The sequence below is a fragment of the Magnolia sinica genome, chromosome 4 (assembly GCF_029962835.1).
Source record: "Magnolia sinica isolate HGM2019 chromosome 4, MsV1, whole genome shotgun sequence".
NCBI lineage: Eukaryota > Viridiplantae > Streptophyta > Magnoliopsida > Magnoliales > Magnoliaceae > Magnolia > Magnolia sinica.
Window position 1 is genome coordinate 110,057,624 of NC_080576.1, and position 18,337 is coordinate 110,075,960.

The 18,337-nt window shown below is 42.0% G+C and overlaps 2 protein-coding genes across 2 annotated transcripts; both read right to left on the reverse strand.

The window, feature by feature from the left end:
• Positions 1 to 3,319: 3,319 nt before the first annotated feature.
• LOC131244638 (L-type lectin-domain containing receptor kinase IV.1-like) lies at positions 3,320 to 5,405 on the reverse strand. The gene has a single exon (XM_058244139.1). It carries the CDS (start codon positions 5,368 to 5,370, stop codon positions 3,376 to 3,378), a length of 1,995 nt encoding a protein of 664 aa, XP_058100122.1. The 5' UTR covers positions 5,371 to 5,405; the 3' UTR covers positions 3,320 to 3,375.
• A 10,158-nt stretch (positions 5,406 to 15,563) lies between these two features.
• On the reverse strand, positions 15,564 to 17,883 carry LOC131243787 (L-type lectin-domain containing receptor kinase SIT2-like). Its single transcript, XM_058243368.1, has one exon. The coding sequence runs from the start codon at positions 17,808 to 17,810 to the stop codon at positions 15,807 to 15,809; it is 2,004 nt and encodes a 667-aa protein (XP_058099351.1). The 5' UTR covers positions 17,811 to 17,883; the 3' UTR covers positions 15,564 to 15,806.
• Between the last annotated feature and the right edge of the window lie 454 nt (positions 17,884 to 18,337).

Here is an 18,337-nt window from a genome sequence, read left to right on the forward strand (position 1 = left end):
GTGACGTTGGATCGCAACAGCGCTGAGGCAGGAGCACTTATCATATCATTTTGGAGTTTTTGTTCATCTTCATTGTATTTTCCTTTATGCTCATCGTACTTGTAAAGTTTTTTATCATAATGGAAATGTGATGGAGTTTTTGGTTGTTGTTTATGACAGATGACGAATAAGCAAGGCATGACAGATGTTACCTAGATCCACAGGAGAGAAGTCTGATTTAGGTGAGGCAGTGGGCGGGATGAGAGAGAGATAAGGTTCGACTGTTGCCACAACAGCCTTTCCCGTGCCTTCAGCTGTACTGTCTCGTTTTTTTCTGGATTAAAGCTCGTGCCACCAATCGGGGTACCCATGCAACTGGAAGTAGTTTTCACGTGTATGATTCGTATTGTCACAATAAGAGCATTTGATACCATCAGATGAGGTACGGGCTTCGGAGGAAGATTTCCCAGTATGTTGAGAAGTCGATCCAGACAGTCCAAGCTTTAAGCCTTTCGAAGTAAGCACTGCCCCTGGAGGTGGTCCGTGGTCGCCACCGTTCATCACCACCTAGCGAAGAGCCTTCCTGCAGACATGGACATACGCTTGCTCCACGGTGGGAAACGAGTGCATCTGCAACACATGTAGACCCGATCTTCTTGGATAAGATTATTATAACGTTCAATATTGGCAGGGCACTCCATCGGATTTGGACGTCGAAAATCAATCTCACGCAAAGGCTTTGTAAATCGGTGTAGTATTTTTCCAAGGAGCCACCCGCTTGGCGGAACGCACCGTTGGATATCATAGACTTGAGAGGTATCGCCACCATCAAAATAGGTGGTAGCAACTGAATCCCAAACCATTTTGACCATGGGAAATCAAATAAAATTGCCGATTAACGCCAGATCCATGGAGTTAATCAGCCATCCTTTGACAATGGTGTTGTCAGTATGCCATTTACGGAAGGATAGATCAACCGAAGATGGCTGAGGTAACTCGCCATTGATGTAGCCTAACTTATCTTTGCCGGAGATGTACATCTCGACAACTTGGGACCATAAAGCATAATTGGAACCATCTAACTTGATGCCGATTGGGACAACCGCAAGTTCATAAAGCACGGTCGGGGCCTAAGCTTGGGACAGAGCTTCGGCCATTTTTGTGTTGAATATTTCAGAGATGAGCGTATTATGGTCGATGGAGGAGTCATCGGATTTCATCGGGGTTTCGGTGTCTCCCATATGTGAAGGTGGCGGCGGAAGAAGGCTATGAACAAGAGTTAGATGTAAACCAAGACCCAGAAATCAACTAGCTCTGATACCATGTCAGAATTTCTATTATCATATTTCTTTCATACTTTCTTTACAGAGATATTATACAAATATATAGGGAGATTAGCAACCCTATTCTTGGCTATGCATAGATATTATACAATCAATCAATGAGTTATAAAATCATAAATATAATCTTTCTGATTTTCTCTTAATTGACAACTCATTGATTGATTTGACGACAACTCATTGATTGATTTGACAACTCACGCCAACACAAATGACCCTAATGCCTAGGTACTTGCTATTATAACATTATAGAATGTTGTTCTAGGTTTTAAAATTCACTATGAAGTATACAAGTTGATCTAAGCGGTAGGACAATTGCCCTTAGTGGTGATCTACTTAAGACATCAATCGTCTTACAATTCAGATGCGACAATCAATGGTTACAGTCAAAAGTTAGTTCAACGACTATCGATCATCGATTGAGGTCACGACTATATGGATATGTGTAGGACATTATTTTAGGTTAGCGTCCTAAATTTGATTGCAATTTAACAGCCCAAAAGTCATAACTTCGAAGAAGATCGAAGGTGGATAATTAACTTAAGTTCCTGCTGATTTCAGCCTAGCCTCACATAACACATGTGCTGCCCTTTGGATCTAAATTAAGAGATTTCGCACGCCGCCTTTGCTTAAAGTCTATGATGGACGTTAAGCCCAACAAGACAAACGTCTTTCTATAGTTTCCGGTTTAGCGGACCACTAACGAATGGTATAGATCTAGTTTGGTTAATCTAGGCATTTTAAAAATAAGTTAAGCAACGGAATTTGTCGTACAAGGCGATTAAGGTTTGGATTAACTAAATTCATAAGCCCTCCTATTCATAATTAGAAAAAATATTTATTCGGCTTTAATTATTCTAACTAAGAGTTCAAATTTGACTAAATTGTAAATTATCCGAAATAGTTAAAATATACTAAAAAATAGAAAATCCTAATTTGATCACATAGGATGATTCTTAGTATGATTAAAAGTAATTCTTAAGAAGACACCGAATACTAAAACTCTAAGGTGAAAAATATATGTCTGGTCCATCAGTAACTCGTAGTGCAAAAATTTTCAGTTTTAACAGGTTTATTACTTGTAATGTTTTTGGAACTTTTAGTTACTGAATTATTTTTAAATTTTTTTGGGTGATTCATCATTAAGTCTACTTTAGCCCTAGTATATTTCATTTTATTTCGAATTCTACCAAAAATCTTAAAATTCCAGAAGTATCAATTACCTTAAATCAATTATTCTCTAAACAGTTTCTAAAATATCTGAAAATCAACCTCATTGTAATTTTTTATTTTATAGAATTAGACTCATCAAACTTTAATTTGACTTTTAAGTCACCTCAATTAGAGATATATCGAAGGATATACATATTTTTTTTATATCAATGCATTGAAATTATCAATTATGTACATAGTTGTACATTACTGGACATGGTTACTTAGTTCAATCGAGTCCCACTCGATTCAACAGAATACTACTATCTAGATTTGCTCAATGCAACCAAGTTATGCACGGTACAACCAAGTTTTACTTGATTCAACCGAATCCTAATGTCCAAATTTACTTCATTGTTTGATGTTTTCTTGGTACCACCGAACCCTGTTGTCCACATGTTCTCCTAAATTCATAACTTTTATTTGATTAAGTGTTTTTAGTAAATCTATTCATTTGGTCCTGAATATATATGAATATACACATGGACATGCATTTAAATCAAAAAAATAAAAATAAGATTCAAGGACATTTAATTCTCAATTTGGCAAAAATCCAAAGTGTTTACAATAATTCAGGAGATCACCTTGTACAAGAGAGACCCATGTTTCGGGATCTAAACCGCCTTGCAGTAAAGGTCAAGCCTTAGGACGAGCTCTCCAAATGAAAGAACGATTGGGATATGACACATACCTCGTGATGGGACCCACAGAACTTGGTGGCCAGCCATATCGCTGGTGTGCGGCACACCAGCCAATCCGCTTCCCGTCGCAACCTTGTAGCTTTTTTATCAACGTCTTCGAGCCATGCTACCGGTTCCATCATGTAACTCCTTACCATCGTCTATCAACGGCCACCAGAGAGGACCGATTCTTGGATCGATGTTGTGCTTGCAAACCCCTGTTCCGAAAAAGGAAGATATGACAAGCGTAGATCATCGGACCCTTCATAGCCCACTGCAAGGATCGCCGCACCCAGACCGTCCGATGAGAGCTCAGGTAAAGTTGCATCGCGGTCCAAAAACTGCATCACCTGCCGCATGCTCGGCCTTGCAGCCGACAGCGGATGTGAACTTAGCAATCCAAGCTTCAGCACCAACTCCATCTCCTCCACCTCATAGTCATGTCCCAGCTTTGAATCCGCGGCTGCCAGAATTGTCCCTCTCCTCCAGCATTCCGACACCCATTCAACCAAGATCACCTCATCTGACGACAATCGGGGATCGATGGGCCTCCTCCCGCAAGCAACCTCAAGCATGAAAGCTCCGAATGCGAACACATCAGTGCATGTGGTGGGCTTCCCGGTCCTAGCCAGCTCCGGTGCAAGATATCCGAAGGTCCCCACCATGCGGGTCGTCTGTGGATTGGTCCCATGATCGCACAATCTGGCAAGGCCGAAATCGCTTAATCTACCGTTCATCTCGCTATCTAATAGAACATTGCTGGCTTTGATGTCTCTGTGAAGGACCACCTGCTCCCATTCCTGATGCAAGTAGAGAAGCCCTGAAGCTACTCCTTTGATTATCCCAAACCGTTGATGCCAGGTCAGCATTGAATTTGGATGGTCAAAGAGGAACTTGTCCAGACTTCCATTGGGCATGAAATCATAGACCAATAGGAGCTCACTCTTTCGCCGGCAATAGCCAAGAAGCTGGACCAAGTTCCGGTGACGGAGGCGGCCCAGGCTTATAATCTCGGATATGAATTCCCGCATCCCTTGTCGAGATTCATGAGAGACTTTTTTCACAGCCACTTCCATCTTCGAGGCCGATAGCATGCCTCGATAAACCCTGCCGAAACCTCCGACCCCCAATAGCTCTCTTTCTGTGAAGCCCTTTGTGGCCTTTAATAGATCCTTGTACGAGAACCGGTGAGGCCCATATTCGTGCTCCCAGTCCTCTAGTACTTCAGCCAACTCGATCTTCCTTCTCACAATGAGACCGATGGCCAATATGGCCGTTAACAGGAAAAATAGCACAATTACGGGTAACCCAATTGTTAAACGCTTCGATTTCTTTTTGGGTTCGATCCCTAGAAGCTTAGGGAGGCTCAAGGGATCAAGGACCTGAGCCCGACCGTTCATCTTAAAGCTCCATCCCAAGATGTAACTACTTACATCTTGGGATGACGAAGCGAAACCAACATACATGTTGTCTAATACGATGGATGAAAGATCTACCATCGTTGACAAGAGTGGACGATTGGGTTTAGATATGTCGATAGGAGATAATGTTACATTAAGTTGGCATTGGGCACCACTGTAATCTACCCAAACATGCATTGGTTCTCCGCTTACAAGGCTTAGATTCTTAAACCTACCATTTATATTACTAAAGTAAGCCGCGGGAGCGGATTTGATGGAAGTTAAGCCGTTGATATTGATTCCCACATGGTTATCATTGATGTCACCGAACTCTGGATTAAGATCCGTATCGAGCATAATGGCAGTTATGTGCTGTGACGAATTGCCAATGTTCGTCGTATTGAAGATGCCCAAGTAATTGCCCATTGCAGCTCCTGGGAACTCTTTCAAAGGTGAGATCAGGAAGGCGGTCCCGGAGCCTCTCACATTCGGGTGGTGCGGCGCCATCGCAAAGACAAAATTGGTGGAGAAAGATTGAGTTTTACCGTGAGAAGGTTTGAAGTGAAGGGGAATAGAGTAGAAGGCGTGGCCCGTTTGTTTATTGGAAGTGGTAAGCTGAAGGAGGCCATTGGATGTGATCTCTGCGGCGCCGTCGAAGCTCATGTTAGCGGCACTGAATCTGTTGTAAATGAAATCGACGTCGCCTTCGGAAGCTGCAAGTCTCATTAGGAGAAACCATATTAAGAACTTCGAAAACATCTCCGAAAGCTTACAATGGCTTCGAAGGTCGGAGACTTTGGGGGTTCTCTAATGAAGTGTAGCGTGACATTACAGGTTGGATAGTAAATAAAAATTATGGTACACCCTAGGATGTTTTTAATGGTAAGCGTTCAACGGCCACTGTTTCTTGCTGTGTGGTATACCTTAGAATTTTTTCTAATTCATTTTTGGGACTAAGAGTTAAAATAAGCTGGAAAAGCAGATGGACGGTGTAGATATACAACGCATAAATCGAGTTGGTCCCCACGCTCAGGGTCCTACTCACATTGCTGGATCAGGGGTCGCAGCTAAGGGACGACTGCGCTGACAAGTCAACATTGGGTGAATAGCGTGGCTGTGAGTTATTTGATACTCTGGCAATTGCTGGGGTTGATGTTCATGCACATAATACTGGTCAACATAGATTACAAATAAAAAATGCATACCGCTCGAACAATGCGAAGGTTGTTATAGATAGAAAAGAACTTAAAATCAGATCTATTAGAGAATGCTGCTATCTGATTAGAAGACATTTGTTTGTAGAAGTGAGGCTGCTGGCTACTTTATTTTAACCATCTGGTAGATGCCGACCAATCGTCCAGATACAAAATAAACCCATATTGAAACTGTTTTTTCTTTATCTTTTTTAAAATTCTTATATGTTGAATCCTACATATTCAACCGTTTGATTTGATTTTAATATTCAACATTTCAAACTTGAGAATGCATGTCCATGGAATATCCTACTCAGGAAATTGTGAGGGATGATACGCATGCACATAATGGTGGTAATTGTGACGGTTGATACGGATGCCATGGGTTATTCAAACAGTGTAAAGGTTGTTATAAATAGAAAAAATCTTAAAATTATATGTATTAAGAATTTCGTTGTCTGATTTTGTTTGTAGGTCTTAAACTGTTGACTATTATCATTTCAACCATCTATTAGACCTCCACCAATCGTTCAGAAAGAAAATCAGAAAAAATGTTTTCTGTAATTCGTGTATGGTTATTCCTTGAATTTAACGGTTTGATTTGATTTTTTATATTCATATTTTCAAATTTGAGATTGCATGTGTATGGAATATCATAATCATCCAGATTACAGATCTTTAAACATGACCGCCATAAATCCGCATTGACTACTCAACGGTGAAATCAGGACAATGGTATGATGCCTAAAAATTCATTGATTTTTGGTGAAGGAGAGTCTTTGTTTTATGCCTTGCCCACCTACCCCTGAGAAGCAGATTGCGTACTGGGAAAGCATACTGAGTAAAGTCTTTGGGGCCCACCTTGATTTTTGTATTTTATCCACTCGGTCCGTCCATTTTACCGGATGATTTTAGGTCTTGAACCAAAAATGAAGCATATCCAAAGCACAAGTGGACCATACAACAGGAAACAATGTGAATTGAACGTCTACCATTGAAAAATTATTAGGGTCATAGAAGTTATGGATCAAGCTGATATTTGTGTTTTCCCTTCATCTATGTCTGTATGATCTTTTGAACAGGTTGGATGATAAATAAACATTATCGTGGACCCTGGGAAGGTTTCAACAGTGGATATTACTATTTCCACTGTTTCCTGTGAAATGGTCCACTCGAGGTTTGGATAATCTTCAATTTTGGGCTCATCCACTAAAATGAGTTGGAAAAAAAGGATGGACAGCATGGATAAACCACATGTATTCACGGTGGCCCAACAGAGCTTATTGAGTACGATAAAAGCGTACTGAGCTACTCAGTACACAATCCGATTTCCCTACCCTGGCCATGTAGATAGACGGTCATCTAGATCGTCCGACCGGGATGGGTACAAGGCGAAACTATCACAGATTAGATAACTAATTGACACATCCAATTGGTGGCGCACGAACAGGTGCATCTCCACCGTTGGATCAGATGCATCTGCATGGAGTAGTTTTTCCATGTAGTCCATCCACAGTGGTGGCCCACCACATGGACAGTCTGGATCGCATCCATAGCGTCTATCGCCGCATGTAAGTCCATGCCACAAACCTTGATGTGTACCGGAGGAACATTTTACACCTGAAAACAGTTGGGAGAAATTTACCACCGTAGACGTCACCTTTTATCCAGCAGTTTTTATGAAACAAACAACACTTAACTTACCAAATTGAACTTACACGCACGAATAACGGATTTAAGGACGGAAACACCCCTGCGTTACAAAGTAGACATATGGCTACGGATTTTAACCGTAGCCATAGGTAGCGTTGATTGAATTTAGATAGAGACCCAGTCGACCAGGTTAGTTGTCTTGTCCACTTGCTTTTTAGATTTGTCCCATTTTTTATCTTATATCATAATAAGAGTACTCAGTTCATTTTTTATCTTATATCTTATATCATAATAATCGATATCCTTTCTTAATCCAATAGTTGACTCTGTAACTGACCCAAACATGGGTCGATTTTATAGTCGATCGGGTGGCTTCTAAGCTTTGGGCCTTGATCGGCCTCTTTAGATGTTGCTTCCTCGTTTGCCGAGTCAACTTTATGCATCTTATATACTTAGCCTTGTGGCTCATGACTTTGTAAGTTTCGGTCGGGATTTATTTCCCGGAACCCAAGTTAAGTCTCTCCTCTAGACTTTTTGCTTACCTGCCTCAGTCGGTCTTATTGTGTCGGATCACCGGGCGGTGTCAGTAGAGTTGGTCCATTCCATAGCCGAGCCTTCGGACTTGTACTATTTTTCCCCCGACAACAACTACAATAGATAGTTGTTTTACTCGGTAATTCAGACCAACTTGCTTGGCCCTAAGTTGAGTTACAACTCGGGTCTCTGAGCCTTTAATTTCAACAATGACTTGTGGTGCCCAACTGGATCCCTCTTGACCGAGTTTGAGTCGACTCAGGACGAGTTGCATCCGAAATTATACCCACAGACCTCACTTCTCCAAGTTTAGGTGATTAACAGCTCTATATAAGGTACTACAGATGGTGTTATTTCTTGGGGTTGTGATAGAGCAAAGTCGAATACGCTGTAGTTAGGGCACCGGTGAATCTCCCACGGTGCACTTGGCGTTTACATCAAATTAGAGCCACCAAAATTGTGGGACCCACCATAGAAGGTTTATTGCTGAAAAATGACACTGAATATGTATCATCCAAAACCAGTAAATTGTCCATATTTGCCAAAAGAATGTCCATTAATTGAAAGAATAAATTATCCGATTTTCCAAATGCAAGCAATATACAGCAGTTTTCACCGACTGGACAGTTCAGATCAATGTTTAAGGCATGTTCCGAAAACGATAGTTATCCCCCAATATGTGAGAGTTGTGCATGGACGATACAACACCATATCAGCCCGTCTTGTAGCGAAACGGCCTAATGCAACGTGATATAGGGTGATCCAGTCGAATGCAGTACTCTATATAACATAGTTGTTTTAGGCTCATATACTATTTTAAACATTCATTATTGAGTGATGATTGAGTTGGCTTGAATATTAGTGTATGCTATCATCATGGTGCTGCAACATTGTTGGATGGTGGGTCCCAGATGTTGAATTTTGAGGTTTTGGGTGGTTGTATATTGCTTTCAATGGTGTGGCCCACCTTAGCCGCAAGTCATGCTGGCGTTAACCTGTTGGACTAGTCAGATATGTCATACAAAAGCCACGTGGCCCTTATTGCTCCACACTAACTAGTGGTCGTGGTGGCCCCACAACAACTAGTCAATTACCCCCAAATGGACCGAACCAGCTGGACACATGGAGTGCAGCTTTGGATTTTTGAACTACGTACGTGTGGTAGATGGTATCATGTCCCGAACGAGTGTAAAGAGGGAGTTCCTCAAATTCAAGTAGAAATAATTTTTAATAAATTTAAAATAATTTGATTGATGATAGAAAAAATAAAATTATAATTCTTTAAATAACTAACTGAAGCTTAATATGAAGTTTTAGACTGTCTCCAACTCAAACACCTTAAAAATGTGACTTAAATAATGAATTTACCATTTATTATTTATAGATATCCTATTCTTACTAAACAATTTGGATAAACTTTTTAAGCCATTTTCATGTTGAGCATGACTTCTACAACTGTATGTGGATTTCCTGCGTGAGCCTTTCTTATGAAGTTCTTATGTTGTAAACTTAGGGAGGGCCCACTGTGATGTTTGTGAGAAATCTACTCTATCTATCCATTTTTTAAATCTCATTTTAGGACATGGGGCCAAAAATGAGCCGGATCCAAGACTCATGTAGGCCAAAAACGTGAGAATTGAATGTCCACGGTTGAAATATTAATCATGGGGCCACAAAAGTTTTGAATCAGTATAATATTTGTGTTTTCAATTCATCCCAGTAGGGACGTCATGAACTATACAAATGACATGTAAACATCACTGTCAACCCAGGGAGGTTTCAACCGTAAGAATTTACCTACCCACCTTTTCCTTTAGCACGGTCCGCTTGAGTACTGTATCTTGCTCACTTTTGGTCTCTAAGTCCTAAGCTCAAAAAATTGAATGGACAGGATAGATTTTTTACAAACATCACGGTGGTCCTACTTAGGTTTCCATCACAATAACTTTATGCAAAAGACTTTCACAGGAAATCCGTCCTCTGCAACTCAAAGGATCAAAAGTTATACTCCAACAAATTTTTTTTATATTTATACTAAAAAAGACTTTTGACAGCCAATCTTATAGAATCTGGTAAATTTGTTGGCAACTTTATTTATAGTAAAATGAAACTAAAATCAACTGTTGACCATCAATCTTATGGAATCTTGCAAATCTAGTGTTGGCAACCTGGCATAGTGGAATTGGTTGGTAGCGGGGTTGGTTGGCTTAAGTAAGTCCTATTATCCCAAAATCATATATAATATGTCTAAAAATGCATCTCGAATTATTTCCGCCCTCAACCGAGCCTTTTCTAGTACATTTTTGCTCTACATCATATCCTAACCATATGATAAATATCCTTTCTCTCCAAACGTAAGGTATTTTTTCTAATTTTTAGTTTTTAATATCTGTTTGTACCCTACAAATTAAAGACTTACGATCGTTCCAATAATGTGAAGTTCATATGGAAGACACTGCCTCACCTAGGTTCTGCCTCACCTAGGAACCTACCTAAGTTAATTTCAGTAACTTGGGCAAACGATCGACTAAAACATGCATAGAATCCACAGTTAATCAGGAAAATTATACCTTGGTTGGCCTTGATCCCAAAAATTAAGCGGATTCATCACTCAGGTGGGCCACTCCATAATTTTATACATAAAACCTCTAACTACATAGGATAGACCACCTAGGTTTTTTACATACTGTGATTTTTTGATAATTCATTCATCCTGACGCGCCACATCAGATGAATGGATTAGAAAACACCATCGTAAACCTTACACAATATAATGGTGTGGCCTATATGAGTCATGAATGCTCATGACTTTTAGTCTCTATGCTTAAAATGAGGCAACGTAGCTGATGAACGGGGTGGATCCCATGAAAATTGTAACCAGTCTGCGAAAGTGACCCCTGTATGTAGTTTTGAAATATAGCCCATTTACTACTAGACCTTCTAAATCAACGGTTTTGAACTCATCCATGTGTCCAATATTTGTGGAAATAGCAGGGATTCATGGTAGCTCACTTGCTTCCATCGTTACAACATTAAAGTTTATTTAGATAGAGAAATGATCAGAGAGAGCGGTTCTCCACCATGTCATAACATATTAGGTAACAATCATGCATGGACACGATTTGGCTGGTGACCCGAACACCACCCAGCTAGCTGGTGTCAAAGCTCTCTTGGCGCCACCATGACATGTGTTTTATCCACGCTGTTTATCCAGTTTTTCAGATCATTTTAGTGCATGAGCCCAAAAATGAGATATACCCAATGCTCAAGTGGACCACACCACAGGAAACAGTGGGGTTGAATGCTTATAGTTGAAAACTTCCTGCGGCCAAAAAAGCTTTACGTTAAACTGATATTTATGCTTCCCTTCATTCAGGTATGTATGACATTATCAACAGGTTGGATGACAGATAAACGCCACTGTGGACCCTAGGGAGGTTTCAACTGTAATACAGCTTTGGATCTGTGTTTTTTTTTTTTGGCTAATGCCCTAAAATGATCCGGAAAAATGGATGGTCAGCGTTGATAAAACACACACATCATGGTGGTAGCTTAGGGCTTAAGATCTTTGACACCAGCTAGCTGGCTGGTGTTCAGCTCTCCAGCCAAACCGCATCCATCATGCATGACGTTACCTACCTTTTGCACATTCGATATTCGCCGTATCATGAACTTATGATACAGCTGCTGTACCTGATCATTATTTTAAATAAACAAGGTCGGTCCCACGGAAAAGGATTATGTGTACCCTTACTGTGGGGTCCACCTTCATTATATGTTGTATATCCATGCCGTCCATACGTTTTTCCAGCCCATGGTCACAAATATTAAGCAGATCCAAATCTCAGGTGGACCATACCACAGGAAACAGCGCTGATTTAACATCTACCATTAAAAACTTCCCAGGGCCCACTTAAAGCATATGTGTATAGTTTATTTTCCATCCGACCCGTTGATAAGGTCAAACAGACCTGGATGAAGGGAAAATATAAATATCAGCTTGATCCAAAACTTTTGAGGCATTCAAAAAGATTTAAATTGTCATTCACCACCTTCTCTAGTATTTAAGGCCCACCTGACATTTGAATCTGGTTAATTTTTTGTATAATGTCCTAAAATAATCTTAGAAAAAGGATAGACGGCGTGGATATGCAAAATCAAGATAGGCTTAACAGCTAATCTGCTCCCCAGGCCCACAGGCTCGTATATTAATGTCAACACTGGAAGTGAGATGGGCCGGGCCGTCGATACGGGCCCGTTCAGTCTGGGTCTAAAGTGAAATTCGAGGCGTTGGCAGCCATGGGCCTAAAATTTAAGCTTGAGGGACTCATGCAATATAGGTCTAAGTCTCTCCGTCTGTCCTGGCCCATTTAGGGTACGAAGGGGGATTTTATCATATATCATGGAGTGCGACTAATGAACAGTCCAGATCTTTCACAAAAGTGGATTGCTGGGCTCGAATTCAGGCTCCAGCACTCTACAGTTGTTACAGGCCACGTTGAGGCTGCTTCTTTTAGCCCGTCATGTTACAGGCCGGTCCTAGACCTGGGTTTTACTTTGTGGGCCGGTCAATGATCCTTGCACAGCCATTCACAGTGCTAGTCATGAACATGCCTAATGGGCACGTTGAGCCCAATAGGGGTGTAAATGGGCCAGGGCCTGAAAAATCAGTATTTTAAATTAGGGCTGTACACGAGCCAAAGCTAAAAAGTGCCGTACACAAACCAAGATGGCTCGAAAAGTTTTCTCAGCTTGGCTCGATTTAGCTCGGCTTGAATGACAACCGGAGGTGAACCAAGCTTCATATGACCTAGCTCGTTTGGAAAACTCTCGGCTCGGCTCAACTAAAATTAGTGGTGGGGTTGAGTTACGTATGGATTGGGACGGGTTACTAGGTTGAATTGGGCGCGAGTTGGGTGTTGAATTAGATTGGATACAGTTGGGTTGAATTGGATTGGATGAGGTTGGGAGCAGCTCACTCGACACAAGGTATGTTCGCCTCGACTCAAAAGATTTGACTAACAAAGCTAAGCTCAAATGGTAAGTTTGAGGCTGAGCTGGAGCTCGAGGTGAGCATAGGCTTGTCAAGCCAAACTTAGCCCACCTCTACTCGACTTGGCACGGCCCGATGTACAGCTATATTTTAAATGAGGCTGGCCTCACAGCCTGGCCTAAAACAGTTAAAATGTCAGGATGAGATCTACCCAGGCCCGGCCCATTGATAGCCCTAGAGCCGGGCGCGGATTCGATACTGACAAGGTCAGTAGCCAAATCGCTACTGACGTGACGTCATAAGCTCTGTGGACCCCACCATGATGCATGTGTTGTATCCATACCGTCCATACATTTGGAGAGATTGTTTTATGGAATTTCAAAAAGAACTAGATAGATCTAAAGTTTAAGTGGACCCCACCATAGAAAACAGTGAGGAAAGTGTCATCCACCGTTCAAAACTCCTCAGGGGCCAAAGTAGTTTCCGATCAAGCTGATATTTTTGTTTTAACGGATCTTAAAAATACATCATGGTGTGCCCTATAAATGTTTCAACGGTGGGTGTAACTGCTCCCACGGTTTTCTGTGGTGGGTCCACTTGAACTTTAGATCTATCTCATTCTTCTTGTAATACCATAAAACTATCTCTACAAATGGTTCAACGGTAAGGATACAGCACATGCATGGTGGTGTGGTCCACATAGCTTAGTGACGTCACTTCAGTAGTGATTTGGCTGCTGACCTTGTTAGTATCTAATCCGCGCCCCCTGGAGCCCAAGGAGCACATGGGGCTGGAAAACCTCGTATCTAAGCCCTTATGGTAGGCCCACATGATGTATGCATTTTATATCCATGCCGTCCATCTGTTTTGAGAGATTATTTTAAGGCATGCTGCCAAAAAATAAAGCAGATCCGATTCACAGGTGGACCATACCAGAAAAAGGTGATGATTGAGCATTAATGGGCCACAAAAGTTTTGGATCAAGCTGATATTTCTTCTTTCCCTTTATTCCGGTTTACGTGACCTTATCAAAAGATTGGATAGAAAATAAACATTACAAAAACGTTGCAGTGGGCCCTAGGAAGTTTTTAATGATAAGGCGTTTAATCACTACAGTTTCCTATGATATGGTCCGTTTGAAATTTGGGTCTCCTTCAATTTCAGGCTCATGCTCTAAAATAATGTGGCAAAACTGCTGGACGGCATGGATATAGAATACATACATTAATGTGGCCGCCACAGTATGGGCCGCACCTAATCCATGACCGGCCACGCAAAGGATGATAACTTTCAACCTATCACGTGACTGTGTTGGCCGCCCATGAGGATAAGCTCGTGAGCGGATGGAGCTGATTTTTCCACAAGCTCATGACATGTTGAGACTTATCTGATTGGTGGATGGGTGCTTACCGAAATGAGCATCTGAGGCGTATGAACATCAGCCGACACAAACACGGAGCTGAGATAAAATAAAATAACATAGTAGGGTTGAAAGTCAGGCGGGTTCAACTCGACCGATTTGTGACCGACCCGGCATTGGGTTGGGCTTGGGTAGAATGTATTGGATTTGGTTTTAAGCTTATGCCATACAAATATCAATCCGGTAAAATTTGGGTTGGGATTGGGTTGAGGTCTCGGATTGCCTGACCCAATCCTAACCCGATCAATGTATAAATTCTTTATAAATTAATTATAATTGAGTGTAGATTATTTGTGTTGAAGGCACAGAAAATTCCAATGTTGCCAGGTTTCATTGGTTCACTCATTTTCGATTACTCAAGCTAATAACATACGCTGGATTTCTCTCTCCCAAATAGATTGCTTGATACACAATACGACTTTTAAATGAGTATTTATTCTATATCTTAGCTTATTTGTTTTGAAAAAATGAACTTCTTAAAGATAAATAAGTACCGATATAATTAATAAATTTATAGGTACAAAAAAATAAAATAAGTATTGAAAATATAATAAGCTAGTGTAGTAATGAAAATATTAGCAAATATCTACCCGGCCAACCACACCAAGCCTGCTTGGGTTAGGCGTGGTTGAGAATTTCCAGCTCGAGAGTGGGTTGGGTTGGGTTAGGGTTGAGGTGCAGGAAGCTTGGGTTGGGCCAGGGTTGAGCACCACCCCGACCCGACCCACCCCCCACCCGACCAGCCCCGCCCGGCTTTCATACCTATGACACAGTATTCATAAGTACATGGTGTGTACACCGAGAACTCGGTGCACACCAATCTCCCACCGTCAATGGGCCCATAGTGAGAATCCCAACACACATTTCAGATATGATCTCTAGGCTGTCACTTTGTACCAGTGGGGCCATGCATTGGAGATCTAAACCTTTTATATTGTGGGGTCAAAGACCAAAAATACCGGAGATGGAAGAATCTTAAAGTTTATATAGGTGGCCCATCAAATCCAGCAACGGATGATATTCAACAGAATTAAAGGGCAAATGATCTATATCAGGATCTTCCTATCTGAGGTAATTTTGGTCCATAGACCTGTGGTCTCATCGTATCAACGGTTTGGATCAGCGAAAGATAGGCCCACTTGAACCGAGCGTTACCGTATTCATCGACATTGCAGGTCCACACGTTTACTCCCATCTACTAAAACATTGAAATCTTTACAATGAGCTTCTGCTACGTTTTAACAAAAGTGGCATAAAGCTAAACGACAAAAAAGGATACACGTCAACCACAAGTAGCTACTTTCTCGTCAACGTCAACCCTATTTTCTATCTTCCAGCTATGCTATGGATTCGTTAAAACGTAGCAAACTCACACCATCGTTAAACACCTTACCATCGTCCATCAACGGCCACCGGAGAGGATCGATCCTGGCAGCGATGACGTGCTTGCGAACCCGTTTGAAGAAGGATACGACAACCGTAAATCATCGAACCCTTGATGAAGGCCCACCGTCGTGATCGCTGCTCGTAGACCGTCCGATGAGAGCTCAGGCAAAGGAACATCGCCGTCCAAAACCTGCATTACTTGCCGCATGCTCGGCCTCTCATCCGACGACGGATGCGAACAAAGCAATCCAAGCTTCAACACCAATTCCATCTCCTCCACTTCATAGTTCAGTCCCAGTTTCGGATCTGCAGCCACCAGAATACTCCCTCTCCTCCAGCATTCCGACACCCATTCGACCAAGATCACCTCACCTACCGACGATCGAGTATCGATAGGTCTCCTCCCGCAAGCAACCTCCAGTATGAAAGCTCCAAATGAGAATACATCAGTGCTTGTGGTAGCCTTCCCAGTCCTAGTCAGCTCCGGCGCAAGATATCCGACGGTCCCAACTATGTGGGTCGTCTGTGTATCAGTACCATGATCATACAATCTAGCAAGGCCGAAATCGCCTAATCTACCGTTCATCTCACTATCTAACAAAACATTACTGGCTTTGATGTCTCTGTGAAGGACGACCTGATCCCATTCCTCATGCAAGTAGAGAAGCCCTGAAGCTACTCCTTTGATTATCCGAAACCGTTGGCTCCAACTCAGCATTGAATTTGGATGCTCAAATAGGATCTTGTCCAGACTTCCATTAGGCATGAAATCATAGACCAGTAAGAGCTCTCTCTTTCGCCGGCAATAACCGAGAAGTTGCACCAAGTTCCGATGACGGAGACGACCCAAGCTCACGATCTCCGATATGAATTCCCGCATCCCTTGTTGAGATTCATGAGAAATTCTCTTCACAGCCACTTCTATCTTCGACGACGACAGCACACCTCGATAAACCCTACCAAAACCTCCGACCCCAAGTAGCTCTTTGTCTGTGAAGCCCTTTGTGGCCATGAATAGATCCTTGTATGAGAACCGATGTGGCCCTAATTCACGTTCCCAATCTTCTAGTATTTCTGCGAACTTAATCTTCCTTCTCACGATAATACCGACCGCCGAAGTGACCGTTAAAATGAAAAATAGCAAAATTACAGGTAACCCAATTGACAAAAACTTCGATTTCTTTTTGGGTCCTAATATTCTTTCTGGAAGCTTAGGAAGGAGCGAGGGATCAAGGGCCTTAGCTTGACCGTTCATCTTAAAGCTCCATCCCAAGATGTAATGAGATGTTGGAGCTTTACTGGTTGCTGAAGAGAAACCAATATACATGTCATCTGCCAAGATCGATGAAAAATTCACCGTCGACGACACAAGTGGAAGTTCGGGTTTAGATATGTTGATAGGAGATAATGTTACATTGAGAAGGTTTCGGAGACCATTGTATTCTACCCAAACATTCATCGGTTCTCCGCTTATAAGGCTTAGATTCTGAAACCCGCCGCTCATATTACTGAAGTAAGCTGCAGGATCGGACCCGATTGAATCTAAGCCATTAAGATCGATTCCAACATGGTTATCGTCTATATCATGGAAATCTTCATTATGGACTGTGTCAAGCTCAATGGCGGCAATGTGATTCGAGGAATTGCCGTTGTTCTTCGGATTGAAGATTCCCATGTATTGGCCCAGCTTAGCTTTGCTGAGATCCTTCGAGGGTGAGATCACAAAGGCGGCGCCGGAGCCACTTAGATTCGGATACTGGGGTACGATTGCAAAGACGAAATTGGTAGAGAAAGATTGAATTTTACCGTGTGAAGGTTTGAAGTGGAGGGGAATGGGGTAGAAGGCATGGCCTTTTTGATTTGTGGAATTGGTGAGAAGTAGGAGGCCGTTGGATGTGATTTCTGCCGAGTCGTCCAGGCTTATGTTAGAACCGTGGAATCCGTTGTAAATGAACTCGTCGTTGCCTTCAGAAGCTGCAATTCTCATGAGAAGAAACCACAATAGGAGGTTAGAAAACATGGCTGAAAGCTGACAATGGCTTCCAAGTTGGTGGATTTTGATGCTGTGGTAGCTAGCTGTGTAATGAAATGTAGCATTGTCGATAATGAGTGTGTTGTACATATATGTGCTTTGGTGTGGCCCACCTGAATCACCGATGGGCTGATGATTTGGACTTGGATTGAGTGGTAGAGAAAACAGCATTGAGGTAGGTGTAGTGGGTTGATGTCCCAAAGCTCTGTGGGCCCCACCATGATGTATGTGTTATGTCTACACTGTCCATCCATTTTGCTATATCGTTTTAGGGTATGAGCCCAAAAAGGAAAGAGATTCAAAGCTCAAGTGGAGCACACTAACACCGGAAACAGTGGGGATTGAACGCGTACAATTGAAAACTTTTTGTAGGACACGGAAGTTTTAGATCAAGATGATATTTGTGTTTTCGCTTCATCCATGTCTGAGTGGCCTTTTGAACAGGTTGGATAGCAAATAAACATCATGGTGGCCCTAGGAAGGTTTCAACGGTGGACATCATTGTTCCCACTGCT